Genomic DNA, 13,728 nt, shown 5'->3' with positions numbered 1-13,728 from the left:
ATATGTGAATGAAGACTGACAACACAAAAAAATCATCTAATCATTGGATTGTCTGGTCCAGACTTGATTATTTATTGATTATTGCCATATGGTTAGAATATTGCTGAGTGCAGCATAATCCTAAACTCACTCACTCACTTACTCACTAAAAATCATCTACCTGTGAATATGGTCACTGGTAAGATGTATGAATGAAGACTGACACCATTAAGATCTACCTGCAAAAAATATTTACTAATATAGGTCACCACCTAACAAGGTCACCACCTCTGTACATGAAGGCAGATTCCACCAAGATTGGCCTTTAAGATGATCACTACTAAGAATTACCTACAAATTGTCACTTCCCTCAGAGTTCTGACCATTCTCATTGACCCTTTAAGTCACCAGTTCAGTCTCCCTAAACAAGCACACAGATCATACCTACATCCCTAATGTGCAGACTTCTCAAAGCAAGAAATGATAATGTCATGTGACATATCATAACAGTTGATTACAGACCTGAAGCTTTTTGACTTTCTGTATCTTTCAATGGAGGCTGCCATGTTGGCCGAAGACTTTCTCTCAGCTCGAGATCGACTCATTGTTATTCCTTGTAAGCTGTCACTAGATACTCTGTTACACTTTAGTAGCCAAGGTTAGTTTGTAAGAAAACAACACTTCCACAATCTGTCACTTGCCTGCACAATCTGACACAATGGATGTAACTCACAGTGCAAGTAATAAAGTGCACTGGATTTCAAAGTTCTTATCAATCTATGAATACAGCAATGCTGCAAACAAACTTTCCGTCTATTGTCCGTATTTACCAACAGGACATGTCATCAGTCCAACCAACCAAAGGACAAAGTTTACAATGAATTCATCAGAGCTAAAGGAAACTCCTAACTACATTTCCTGTGAACACTAAGTCCTACTTCCGTCTAGATAGTGGTGTACTGTGAAACACACCATTGTGCACAGCCTGCCCAACACTGTATCCCACACTTGACAGATGGAACAGCAACATAGTTCTCACAGCCTGAAGGTAACACAAAGTATTTTGGATTTCAAGTTACGAAATGTGAATATACGACTACTGATTCAAGTACACTGACCGGTATCCAAAAGTATTGGCCTGAGAAAGTGATGAAAAAGGTTTATCTCATCCTGAAGGTAACACAAATTGTTAAAAGTACTACAATGTCATTATACAATTACATGCAGTTATATTACTACCTCAGATGTGTGTATACTACTGTGCCTAAAAGAGTTTAAAGTGAACAAATTATCCTATAACACAAATTAGTTGAGATTTATACGTACTAAGTAACTTATACCATATTTAAAAGTCTGATGAAATAATGGGAATATACACCCTAAAACAACCATAAAGCGATATAACGCATTATGCAAAGGTTGTCAATTGTTGATTGCATAATGAATTACTACCATCTCCAGTCTGTCAAAATGAGAAAAGTACACACAAACTGTGAGTGCGTGCGTGCGTGCGTGCGTGCGTGCGTGCGTGCGTGCGTGCGTGCGTGCGTGCGAAGGGGATAGGAGGCAGGATGGGGGGGGGGAAGGGTTGGGTTGAAGCATGTGGCACTGCACTGTGTTGATATCAGAATGAATCTGTGATGATTCAGTTCCTCATGTTTAGCTAGTTATGGGAAGTTGTCACATCCTGAGAGGAACTGTATGTAGACACATAGCTGAGTGTGTGTATTTACTTTATTCCTTGTTTGGACACATTTCGTGCTAATCATAGCGTATTGGACATACTTTATGGATCAATCTGTGTATGTGTCTGTCTGTGTGTCTGACGATGTCTGATGATCTCTGTCTGTGTGTGTGTCTCTCTGAGTGTCTTTTTGCCTGTCTCTGTATGTTTATGTCTCTTGGTCTGTCTCTGTGTGTCACTGCTGTCACTGTGGTCTTTGTTTCAGCCCATAAGTGCCTCTTTATGTCTGTCTCTGTGTCTCTATCTCTGTCTGTGAGTGCTTGTGTGTGTCTTTTTAACCCCAGGTTACAAACTAGTATTCCATCCTCTAGCAAGTTCTGACATCATAATGTAGGGATTTAAACATGAACCCTGTCCACGATAGCACTCTATCCACTCAGCCGCAGCAGAGGTTTGAATAGTGAGTGTGGTTCTACATGGCTTTCATCAGTGTTGTCTTCAGTCCATCATGATCAACCGTGGGGGCACATCTACTGTATAGACAAGACCACATCTATACACTACCTCACCATACCTTTGGGTTCAGGAAGTAGGACAGGGATTGTCAATGACAAATTACCATATTCTCCATAATAAACACCTTCAGTGCCTACGAAATTGACAAAAGCATGAGTCTATTAAAGTCTCTAGCCAGTTCAAATTTGTTTGAGAGGCATTTTAGAAGTTGAGATGTACAAATAGGACAAATTGTTATGGATAAGAACTTCTTTATTGCGTGATTGCGACGTTTCGATACAGATTAAACATGATTCCTGCTTGACAACGGTACAAGAATCTGTATCGAAACGTCGCAATCACGCAATAAAGAAGTTCTTATCCATAACAATTTGTCCCATTTGTTCAAATGTCAATAAAACTAAACCTTTTTCATTACCATCAATCTTACACCCCAAAATAAATGCACATGGAACAAGCACCGACATTAACCACAAGTATCCATATTCCTAATACGTTTCATAAAGCAGCTGAAAGTCAGTATTACAAATGATGAAAACACAACTACTTATTTGCTATGTTCAGTGTAAACACCATAAATGTGACTTATGTGAATAGAAAGCATATGAGTGAGCTGCCTCCAAACTGAGTAGTATATCAGCATGATTTTAAAAAATTCTGACCTTCCTTTTTAGCCAGTTCACCAACTCAGCACAGCAATTTTATAAATATTCCAGTTTCAAAGCAAATACAGGCACAAGAAAAAAGACCAGAACAAGGTATATACATAGCCTGCAGTTAATAATACATATGCTGTATACCCTTGAGCTTCCTCGATATCTCCAGGGTATACGTGCCGATAAGTCTCCACTATACCCTGGACGCATCTACGGGTCAGAAATTGTCATGGTAATTATCTTTGCCACCAACACCACCCCTCCCTTCCTCACTCCTAAAAAGGTGACTGTTTTGATAATGGTAAGAGTAGTAGTTTTGACAATAGTTGCGATAGTAGGAGTGTAACATAAATGAATGTGACATGTACTAAAGTACTGTCTTAGAGATTTGAAAGTTATTTAGGGATGAATATCAACAACATGGCTTTTCACAGTAGTCTTCAGCATACATATGATAATAACAAATGAAATACGGCAAAAGCATAATGTTACTTCTCATAAAATGGCCAAGAACTGTTGTGGAAAATATCATGAGAAAAGAACCACTGCAATAAGACAGCATGGCATATTGATCCATATTTTATTTCTTGAGTTTTACTGTTATCTTCCCTGCATCATTCAGAGGTACAACCAACTGTTTAGAAGACCAAATTGGTGCTCCGTAAACAGACCTATTACTGGTATTGTTAAAATCACCCAAACCTACAAATTAATTTACATTAATTGTTCTAAAAAGAATAGAAAAGCCTATTTTGCCTTAAATTAATAACTAAGTGTAAATCAAAACCAATGCGCGATCAGAAATGATTAATATGAAACAAATTCTACATATTCATATCAATGGTTAGACTGCACACACAACATCTGATATCAAGAAACAATGAAACTACTATTAGAAGGACAGAGACCTAACATCAACTTATTATCTAGTCTATCCTTCAGCAAGGATGAACATACAGCTTACAATGCTTAATGCTAAATTCATCGTATTTGTTTAATCTAACACTTCACTGAACAATAGTAGCCTCAGTAAATGTAGTGAATGAATTCCTTGTTGTCAGACTAATGATCAAATTCTTTCCCAGTTGTGTTTCAGTACTGAATTAGGTTCAGTCAGACTGTTATTACTGTACACATCAACAAGGTTACTCAAGTCACAATGTGGAATTTATAGAGCATTAAGTTGTTGATTGCATACAAAATATTTGTACTCTTTCCTTATTTGTAGCTTTACAAGAAATAACTGACCAACATAAGGAAATGTGCTGAATGCATCACAACATATTGATTGCCCTGTCGGAGACCAGCGAGACCTAGAAAGGCAGAAACATGATACAATGACTGTTATCCACAAAACATCACAACAAGACTGCATAAATGTTAATATTAAATTTTAACTAACTCACTCAGCTTACTTGAGGCTTAGTAAATTCAAACAACTGTCACAGAATCGGCTTTAACAACAATGAATAAGTTCTTATTTTTGCAGTCTAAATGCTTAAATGTTCAGTGCAATATCATAATTATAAACCAACAATATGTTAGTAATAATCTTTGTTTAACAGAGATGCAAATGTCTGCCAGCATGATAATTGATGTTATCAACAAACAAAAACACTTGACACAATGTTTTAACAAATTCAAAACAATGATACCAGTAACGCCTTCATTCAAACAATGTTCCAAACTCGGAAACATTGTCAGTAAGTTGCCCCTTTCACCACCTCTAACCTTACAAAAACAAAGATATACATACATATATTCTGAGGTGCCCACAACTTGCAGAATCATGGGACATTTACAAACTTCACAATGAAAGAAGTCTTCAAGAACACCAGCAGATCATGGGAGTATTTCCTGAACATTATTTAAGTTAGAGGAATTGGAGGATTAATGCAAGGGTCACAGCTGACAGATGCATGTTAGTATTGTTACCACACAAATACCCATATATTCCATTTGGTCTCATAACATCTCCCACAAACGTTAAGGAATTCATACATCAGGCTCCCATGAATGGAACAAGGTAATTCACATTCCAATCAATCAACTGACTCATGCAATTCTAAACACTGTTTCAGCAGACCAAAATTAAGGACCCTTTCAAAGCTTCAGTCTGTTGCACAAATCAATAATAAATTCAAGACATTAAATAAAGTCACCTAACGTGTCATCTAGTTGCATAATGTCACGTAACGTCTATACCCATTCATTAACGAGTCACAACCAATGCTGCAATCATTAAATCCACATACAAATAACTCCTCTAGCTAGCACTGTTCACCATCATATCCTACCTGCGGTCAAACAGATCACAACACCATAGGAATGTCTGTATATCTCCAAGGTGTCAAGTTTGGAGTACCTTTAGACACACATGTTATTAGTAACAAACAGTGTTGATTGATTAACATTGAAATCATGAGTTGATATTAAGCAGTCTCATGCATCAGATGTCAAGCTATATAATGTCACATAGGCATATAAAACTGTCTTACCCACTCATTTCTGGTGAGATGAATTTTAAATTGTTTAGTTAAACATGTGTCTAATCCAGTGCTCATTTGACCCAAAACATCTCCAGGAAGTGCTGCCATCTAGCAGGGGAGATAACTCCAAATAGTGAGACTGTTCACTGAGAGTAAAATAAGAGATTTTATGGCGTTTCAACCACTTATTACATTTACACATAATTCCTTGCTTTTAAAAATACATACATAAGACAGAGAACATAAAACAAAAGAAAATAACAATGTCCCTTTTAGACAGACAATAAAATATTTATAATATCTATCTACCTGTGTAATTTATCACTGTCAGTTTACAGCTGCATGAACTTATCTCACCTGTTATAATTCTTATTTGAACATTACTTTCTAAATTACATCTGTACAATAACTTGGGTTTTTTTCTTTAGCTTGGAGCGGGGAAGCCTAGTGTTTAAAGTGCTCAGTGATCAAACTCTTGGTTCAATACCTCACATGGGTACAATGGGAAAAAAAATGCGGCACTCAGCAATATTCCATTTATAGCTGTGGCTAGTGATCAAGTCTGGAGCAGACAACCCAGGTGTTCATGAGCAACAAACCATGCCTTCAGATTATGATGACTAGAAGTACTGGACATGTCACCACACCTGACCCAAGCTTATTTCTTCACCTCTTTCAACCACCATACATTGCAGGGGACCAATTTTATTCTGGAATTGGGAATCGTGACAAGGGTCTGAATAATATTCTTTTGAACTGTAGAACTCAATATACCCTGTCATTTACAAAGTGGTCAAATGTAAAACATATTATATTTTAGACCATACTTTCTCAGTAAAGTAAAGTACAAATTCTAGTACAATTTTAGGGTTGAGTCCCATTTCAGATTCAAACTCACACTCGCAGAGTCAATCACCTAATTGCTGCACACAAAGTCAAACACCTAGCCCACAGAGTCACTGCAGGGGAAAACAAAAGCACTAGAACCTGTACTTCACTGAGGAATAGAGAATACTAAACTATGTCCCATGTAATATCTTATGAGACCCGTGAAGGTCCCAGGGTAGAATAGACCTTCAGCAACACATGCTTGCCATTAAAGGCGACTATGCTAGTCGCAAAAGGTGACTAATGGGATCGGGTGGTCAGACTCACTGACTTGGTTGACTCATGTCATCGGTTCCCAATTGCGCAGATCGATGCTCATGATGTTGGTCACTGGATTGTCTGGTCCAGACTCGATTATTTACAGACCGCTGCCATTTAGCTGGAATATTGCTAAATGCGGCGTAAAACTAAACTCACCCACTCACTCCTTATTTATGAAACAAATATACGGTTTGGTATCTCACACTCAAAAGGGAGTTAGATACTGAAACCATTCACAAGTTTCATAAATATGTGGTTACACAGGACATTTTATATATTACACACCAACATTAGCAAAATAATAACAAGCACTTCTTTCCTAAGAATTCAATGAGTGGGGTGACACTCGTCTTTCCGCGAGTCAGGCAAGGTCTAATACTATCGTGACAGAGGTTTCACCACTGTGACATCATAACCGTAAAACACTTTGACATCATACATACGGCATCACACAATGTTATTACAAAATGTGTTATAACTTTGTAAAATTATTTAACAGTGATATCTTCAACGGGTGAGTAATAAAGTGTTTTATTCCGCACTCAGCAATATTCCAGCTATATGGCTGCAGTCTGTAAATACTTGAGTCTGGGCCTGACAATCTAGTGATTAACAGCATGAGCATCATTCTATGTCAACCAAGTCAGCAAGTCTGTCTGCCCAATCCTTTCTGTGGCAAGCATGGGTTGCTGAAGACCTATTCTCACCCAGACTTCATGGGTCCCAAATATAATATGCACTAAAGTGGAACCGTTGAATTATACACTTCATCAACAACCCAAGGAGGTGAAATAAATAATCATCTGAAATTATAACAATAACAAAGAAAACAATGAAAATATTCTTGAGAAACGTCTCACTTACTCTTCTGGAGTGTAGATTGACTGAGCTTGTGGTGGCTTGGCTTTGGTAGTGTCCTGAGATATGGCACTCCGTACATTATTGGGCAGTACACTTTTGGCAAAACTGAATATCTTAGTACTTATTCCATCCATATTACTGGAGTTTGTAATTCCATCAAATGGCTTACTGTTCCTATAATTGGCAGCTGAATGCACATTGGATCCATATCCCAGTATAGAAGGTCCAAACAATGCCTTGTAACAGGGGTTGTGACAGTAGGGTAATCCCTTGTGCTGAAAACAAAAACAGTATCCATAAACATCTACAATGATCATTTTGGCAAAAGTAGTTTGTTTGTTTGTTTGTTGTTTAACTCTACATGCAGCAATATCCCAGCTATATGGTGGTGGTCTGTAAATAAATGAGTTGGAACAGACAATATAGTGGCCAACAGCATGAGCATTGATCTGCACATGTGGAACATGATGATGTGAGAACCAAGTCAACAAGCTGCAATATTCTCGCTACAATCCACTCAAGAAACCAAGTGACCACCCAATCCTGTTAGCTGCTTCTTACAACAAGCATGGCTTCCTTTAGACCATTTCCAGCTTGGATATTAACAGGTTTTGGCAACGAGTACAGAAAACATTCACCATGATTCATACAAAACAACAGTTTAGATACAAATAAACGAGGATTAATAAAGAGAAACTGTTGAATCTGGGTCAGGTAGGAATTTTCTATCTAAAAAAAGAGGCATTTGACATTTTTTCAGTTCAACAAGTTCCTCTTTCACAGCAAATATGTCATCTTATATATATTCACAGCAGATAATGTTCACTGTGTTGTTTAACACCACAGTAAGCAATATTCCAAGAACGTATGCACAAAAAATAATTGAGTTTGGATCAGACAATCCAGTGACTGACATCATGAGCATTGATCCTCAGATCTGGGATATAATGATATGCAATGAACCAAGTCAATGACAACCTGATTTGACAAGTATATAGGATCCAATGGACCGATTAAAGACGAATCCCTACAAATTTGTTCACACTGTGCAAATATCATAATACCTTAATACTAAATGTACAAATAACCAAACAAGCAGTCATATAACTAAAATACTTTTCACTTTCAAAGTCAAATCACTCATAAACAGCATATATTTACTTGTATTAATTGATCAACTTGCATAACTTCTGAAAGATGAAGCATTCATAAAATCTACTTATCTACGCTACTCTAGGTCGGGACCTGAATGAGGTGCAATTCCTGCTGATCATAAGAGTTAGGGCTAAGAGTTACACGTCATAGGATTGATATCTTTCACACAGTTTTTCTGAAATCAACATTTTATACAAACAGGTCTTGTTCCATGAAGCACACACAGGACTACAAATGTCAGTGTTAAAACATAGCTCTGTCATCTAAGCACAACAACTGCAGCACATGACAGTGGGATTTCACTTTCTCAGTAAAGTACAAATTCTAGTACTTTTTTGGTTGAGTCCCATCTGGGATTCGAACCCGCACCCTTAGAGTCAGGCACCTAATCGCCAGCACACAAAGTCAGCCGACTAGCCTGCTCAGCCACCGCGACTTCCACAAAAATGAAAGTCGGACAACTGGTAGACTAGACTGCGTACTTTGTGTACCCCTCTCATAAGTGTGAATTAGCACGGCTCCCATGGCCGAAAGCTATGATTACACGATGCCATTTAGAAATGTCAAGCTAGAGAACCAGAAAACTGTGCCATTATTCCTTGAGATTTGTGCCCAAGAGGAGCTTTAAAAACCTCTAAAAGAAGGAGATCGATGATTATTTTTTCCTCATAACATATACAAAATATGTTTGTTAACATCAAAATTCAACAAAACTGCAGCAGAACTTTATTTTCTGATTGTATAGGATTAATCATTTCTTTCTAAAAGCCACCCTGCAGAATATCAATGGCCAATCCATTCCTTATTCCTTCAGCCTTCCTTACTGACTTTCAAGATAGCAGACGTGTCTGTTTTAATAAAATCCCCTTCCACATCCATCCACTGATACATGATGTAATATTGTGCAATAAAACAGTTCATTTACTATTCTTGAATAATCAATATTCCCTTCTTTAACATTATATATTTACAAGTACATACCAGACATACATACAAGATCACCTGATTCTGCATATTTCAGAGGACAGCATCTTTGGTTATACCTAACTTATCAATAGCTAATACAGATTAGTTGTTTACGTAATATAACCACATTCTGGGAGAAAACAGCTGATCACACCAGAGATGTTAATGGTCTCAGTTTTATAGCGACAGTGTCCAAATTGAGACTTCAACCTGCTACCTTTAAGCTATAAAACCGCAACCCTCCTGATTAATCTTGCTTAATGACAGACTATTCCTCCTTAGTAAAGAATCCATCAAAAGGACCAAATCATATACTGATCAGAAATAGAACCCTTTCTAGATCGCATCTGAAGCAAAACATCATTGACCATAAGGAGATAAAGTTGTCACAAAACATCAAAAATGATTTTTTATTTCCTTTCTTCTATTTTGGTCTGTACAATCAATTGACAAGGAGCTGTCGCTAACAGTTTTAGCAGGCTTGATAGGCATGCGTCGTACGCATGATGCAAATGGTTGCAAACTAATTATTCCCAAAACACCCCGCAGCACTGATGCATTGATCAGCCCAGGACCTTCTGTTGGATGCTTTTCGTATTAAGCAGCTATTCAGATTTACTGTTGATTCAAGAAAATACCCAAACCATTGTGATGTATGAGATTGACAGTGGAGAAGCCTGAGAGATTTCCACTTTTGAATACCTGTGTTTTCACACTGGTGAGACGGTTTTCTTGACATAACCATTCCATAGAATGTTTTCTTGGGATGTTGGTTTTACAGCATTTGTGCAGCAGCAAAAATTCATATTTTCTACTTTTATGCTAATCTGAAAATCCATGTTTTCTGAAAACCAGGTAGTTGAAAGGGGGAAAAAACTAGCCAAGCAGTTTGTAACTATTTTCAAACGACAATCCTCTTTCATTCTAGGAGCCCTACTTCCACATGGCAACATTCACAGAATAGAGCATTACTCTAGTGTCAGAGTGCATGTTGAAAGCTGACAAAAAGTTTAACACTTCTGCTGATTTGAACATGATTTGCAGATGGAAATTCCATTCTTTAAATTCAAGAACTTTGCAAGAACTGCCAATTTATTTCAAGGACTTCATAAACACTACATCTGTCAAATACAAAACATTGACATGATCACACTTGTTATGAATGCTGGTTGGATGGGTGAGATGATGGTTGACTGACTGATGGTTGAGTTGAGAAATTGTGCATGTAGAAGGTGGCTGGGTGGTTGAGTGGGTAAGAGGAATGTTGAATGGTTGAGTTAACAACTAAATTGTTGAGCAAGTGTGGATGTAGAATGTAACTGGGTGGCTGAATGGTTGAGTGGAATGTTGAATGGTTGAGTTAATGATTGTCTGTAGCTTGTTGAGCAAGTGTGTGTAGAAGATGGGTTGGTGGTTGAGTGGAATGTTGAATGGCTGAGTTAATGATTGTCTGTAGCTTGTTGAGCAAGTGTGTGTAGAAGATGGGTTGGTGGTTGAGTGGAATGTTGAATGGTTGAGTTAATGATTGTCTGTAGCTTGTTGAGCAAGTGTGTGTAGAAGATGGGTTGGTGGTTGAGTGGAATGTTGAATGGTTGAGTTAATGATTGTCTGTAGCTTGTTGAGCAAGTGTGTGTAGAAGATGGGTTGGTGGTTGAGTGGAATGTTGAATGGTTGAGTTAATGATTGTCTGTAGCTTGTTGAGCAAGTGTGTGTAGAAGATGGGTAGGTGGTTGAGTGGAATGTTGAATGGTTGAGTTAATGATTGTCTGTAGCTTGTTGAGCAAGTATGTGTAGTGAGTGAGTGAGTGAGTTTAGTTTTACGTCGCACTTAGCAATATTCCAGCTATATGGCGACGGTCTGTAAATAATCGAGTCTGCACCAGACAATCCAGTGATCAACAACATGAGCATCGATCTGAGCAATTGGGAACCGATGACATGTGTCAACCAAGTCAGCTAGTCTGACCACCCGATCCCGTTAGTCGCCTCTTACGACAAGCATAGTCACCTTTTATGGCAAGCATGGGTTGCTGAAGGCCTATTCTACCCCGGGACCTTCACGGGTCTCAAGTGTGTGTAGAAGATGGGTAGGTGGTTGAGTGGAATGTTGAATGGTTGAATGGACGGTTTGACTTATTGAAAAGATGGTTGACTGATGGTTGGTTGGTTCAGGCAGTGAATGTCAACAACTGGTTGCTCAAATGTGTTTGAATATATTGGTATTAACTCATTAAGTAAACTGTCATTCCTGGCTGGGCATGCATGTTGGCTTAATAGCAGACTTAACCAGCGGACAAATTGAGATTTTTATCAAATACAGACTAAAACAGAATAAAATATGGGGATTTTATGACTGAGTATCAGAAAGGTAGACATTAAGATTATAAAGAGTGGAGATGACTAAGCTTTCATGTCAAAATCAAGTCAGAAAAGAAAAGAAACAAGATTGACATTATGAACAGAAGGTGATAACCAACCAACCAACCAACCAACCAAAGCCAGTTCACAGAATATTACATGAACTTTCACTCACCTGTAAAACTTCCTGCAGGAAATGTACCTAATTCCGATCAACTGACTTAAATTGATTGCCTTGCCATATACAGGTCATAAGAAGTTTAACTGATACATATGTAGACAGAATTAAGCTGTCCTAAGACTGGATGCGAGGCACGTTACAATACACTTCCTGTTTCTAATGACATACCAGTCCCTTGAAGATCTAATCCTAACATTATAAATATGTCATCATCAGACAGCAACATATTTACATAATTCTTTTCAGGTGTTTTTTATATATGTTGATATTTCATATAAACAATATTTAAATAGTTATTTAATATATCCCCATAATTAGTGCTTGCTCAAGGCGCCGGTAATCTTTATCCCTTGATCATTGGATGTCAATCTCAAAGGCAGATCCTATTATCAATCTCAACTCCCTTGGGAATATATAACTCTTGCAGCCACTAGCCACACCAAGTTTATTGTGGCTTTCTCATCCTAACGAGGTAAGCATTTACAACTGGGTTGAGTGGGAAACATAGTCCCAGTACATTGCTCTAGTTTACTGCACACTGCTGTACTCATAACAAGGTGTTTGCATGTACTTTTGTTGCCACTATCTGGTCATATATCAACGGATTTGTGGGTTCTTTTAACTGCACAGGGTCGTGTACTGTAAACTAGGGGTTCTGTACTGTACACTAGGGGTTGTGACAAAATGGAAAGAGTTCACCCCATGGTATTTCCACCCACTCACAGGTGGATGCGATCACAACACATCAATCTCAATGGATCGCTAGCCTGGCGCTTCAGCCAGGTCACCAACCATGTCCCACAAGAGAGTTACGTGAAAATCAAGAATCAACATTAAGATCTGTAACATGATAAAGAAAGCAATAAAGGAAAAGTATAACTCATACTGTTCCTGCTTGTAGAAAAGTGCAAATCATAATGTCCTGACAGACCAAAATATTGCCATGAGAAACAAGAGTAATTTCTACAATAACTTAATGCATCCTCCACAGCCTGGGAGGGATGTTGAAGATGCAATACAGGCATGCTGGGGATTAGTGGTGAAGAACTGCAGACAAGTGGATTAGGTGGCGTGTTTGGCATCCATCACTAACTGGAGCTACACACCAGTAATATGTGCTTCACATACACATACATACTTCAACCCACCCACATACATGCATCTGTGTACAAGAGCAAGCATGCACACATGCACCCATGAATGCACACTCAAGCATGCACATACACACACACCCATGAAAGCACACTCATGCATCCACATACACACACGCATGAAAACATGCACACTAGCACACACATGCACATGCACACTCACACTCACACTCACACGCATGGATTGTTGAAGACCAATCATAACATGGACCTTCCTAGGTCACTATACCAAGTTAACAAAATAAGTGAGGTTGGTCTAACACTTCCCTGCAACACATTCATTTTACATCACAGTGTATCAGATCAATGTTGAAGGAAAGCCCAAAGTGAAGATGTCTCAGATATGTACCATGTTTGAATGGTGCTGCCACATGCACCCATGAATGCACACTCAAGCATGCACATACACACACACACCCATGAAAGCACACTCAAGTATGCACATACACACATGCATGCTAGCACGCACACTAGCACACATGCACACTCACTCACACGCAAACGCACATGTACAAGTGAACACAAGCAGGCACATGTACAAGTGAACACGAGCATGCACATAAACACACACATACACTAACAG

At 38.4% G+C, this 13,728-nt stretch overlaps 2 protein-coding genes across 3 annotated transcripts in view; one reads left to right on the top strand and one right to left on the bottom strand.

Annotated features, from left to right (window-relative positions):
- Nucleotides 1–13,728, top strand: part of LOC137284830 (caspase-7-like) — a 654,824-nt gene that overhangs the window by 504,007 nt on the left and 137,089 nt on the right. The gene's annotated exons all lie outside the window — the stretch shown is intronic.
- LOC137284824 (ras association domain-containing protein 2-like) overlaps nt 1–13,728 on the bottom strand; it is a 94,924-nt gene that overhangs the window by 29,131 nt on the left and 52,065 nt on the right. Inside the window, exon 3 of the mRNA XM_067816823.1 lies at nt 7,338–7,609. Coding sequence (XP_067672924.1) covers nt 7,338–7,609 — 272 coding nt within the window. The remainder of the gene's footprint in view (nt 1–7,337; nt 7,610–13,728) is intronic.

Source organism: Haliotis asinina, chromosome 5, assembly GCF_037392515.1.
Source record: "Haliotis asinina isolate JCU_RB_2024 chromosome 5, JCU_Hal_asi_v2, whole genome shotgun sequence".
Lineage (NCBI taxonomy): Eukaryota > Metazoa > Mollusca > Gastropoda > Lepetellida > Haliotidae > Haliotis > Haliotis asinina.
This window is presented reverse-complemented; position numbering and strand designations above follow the sequence as displayed.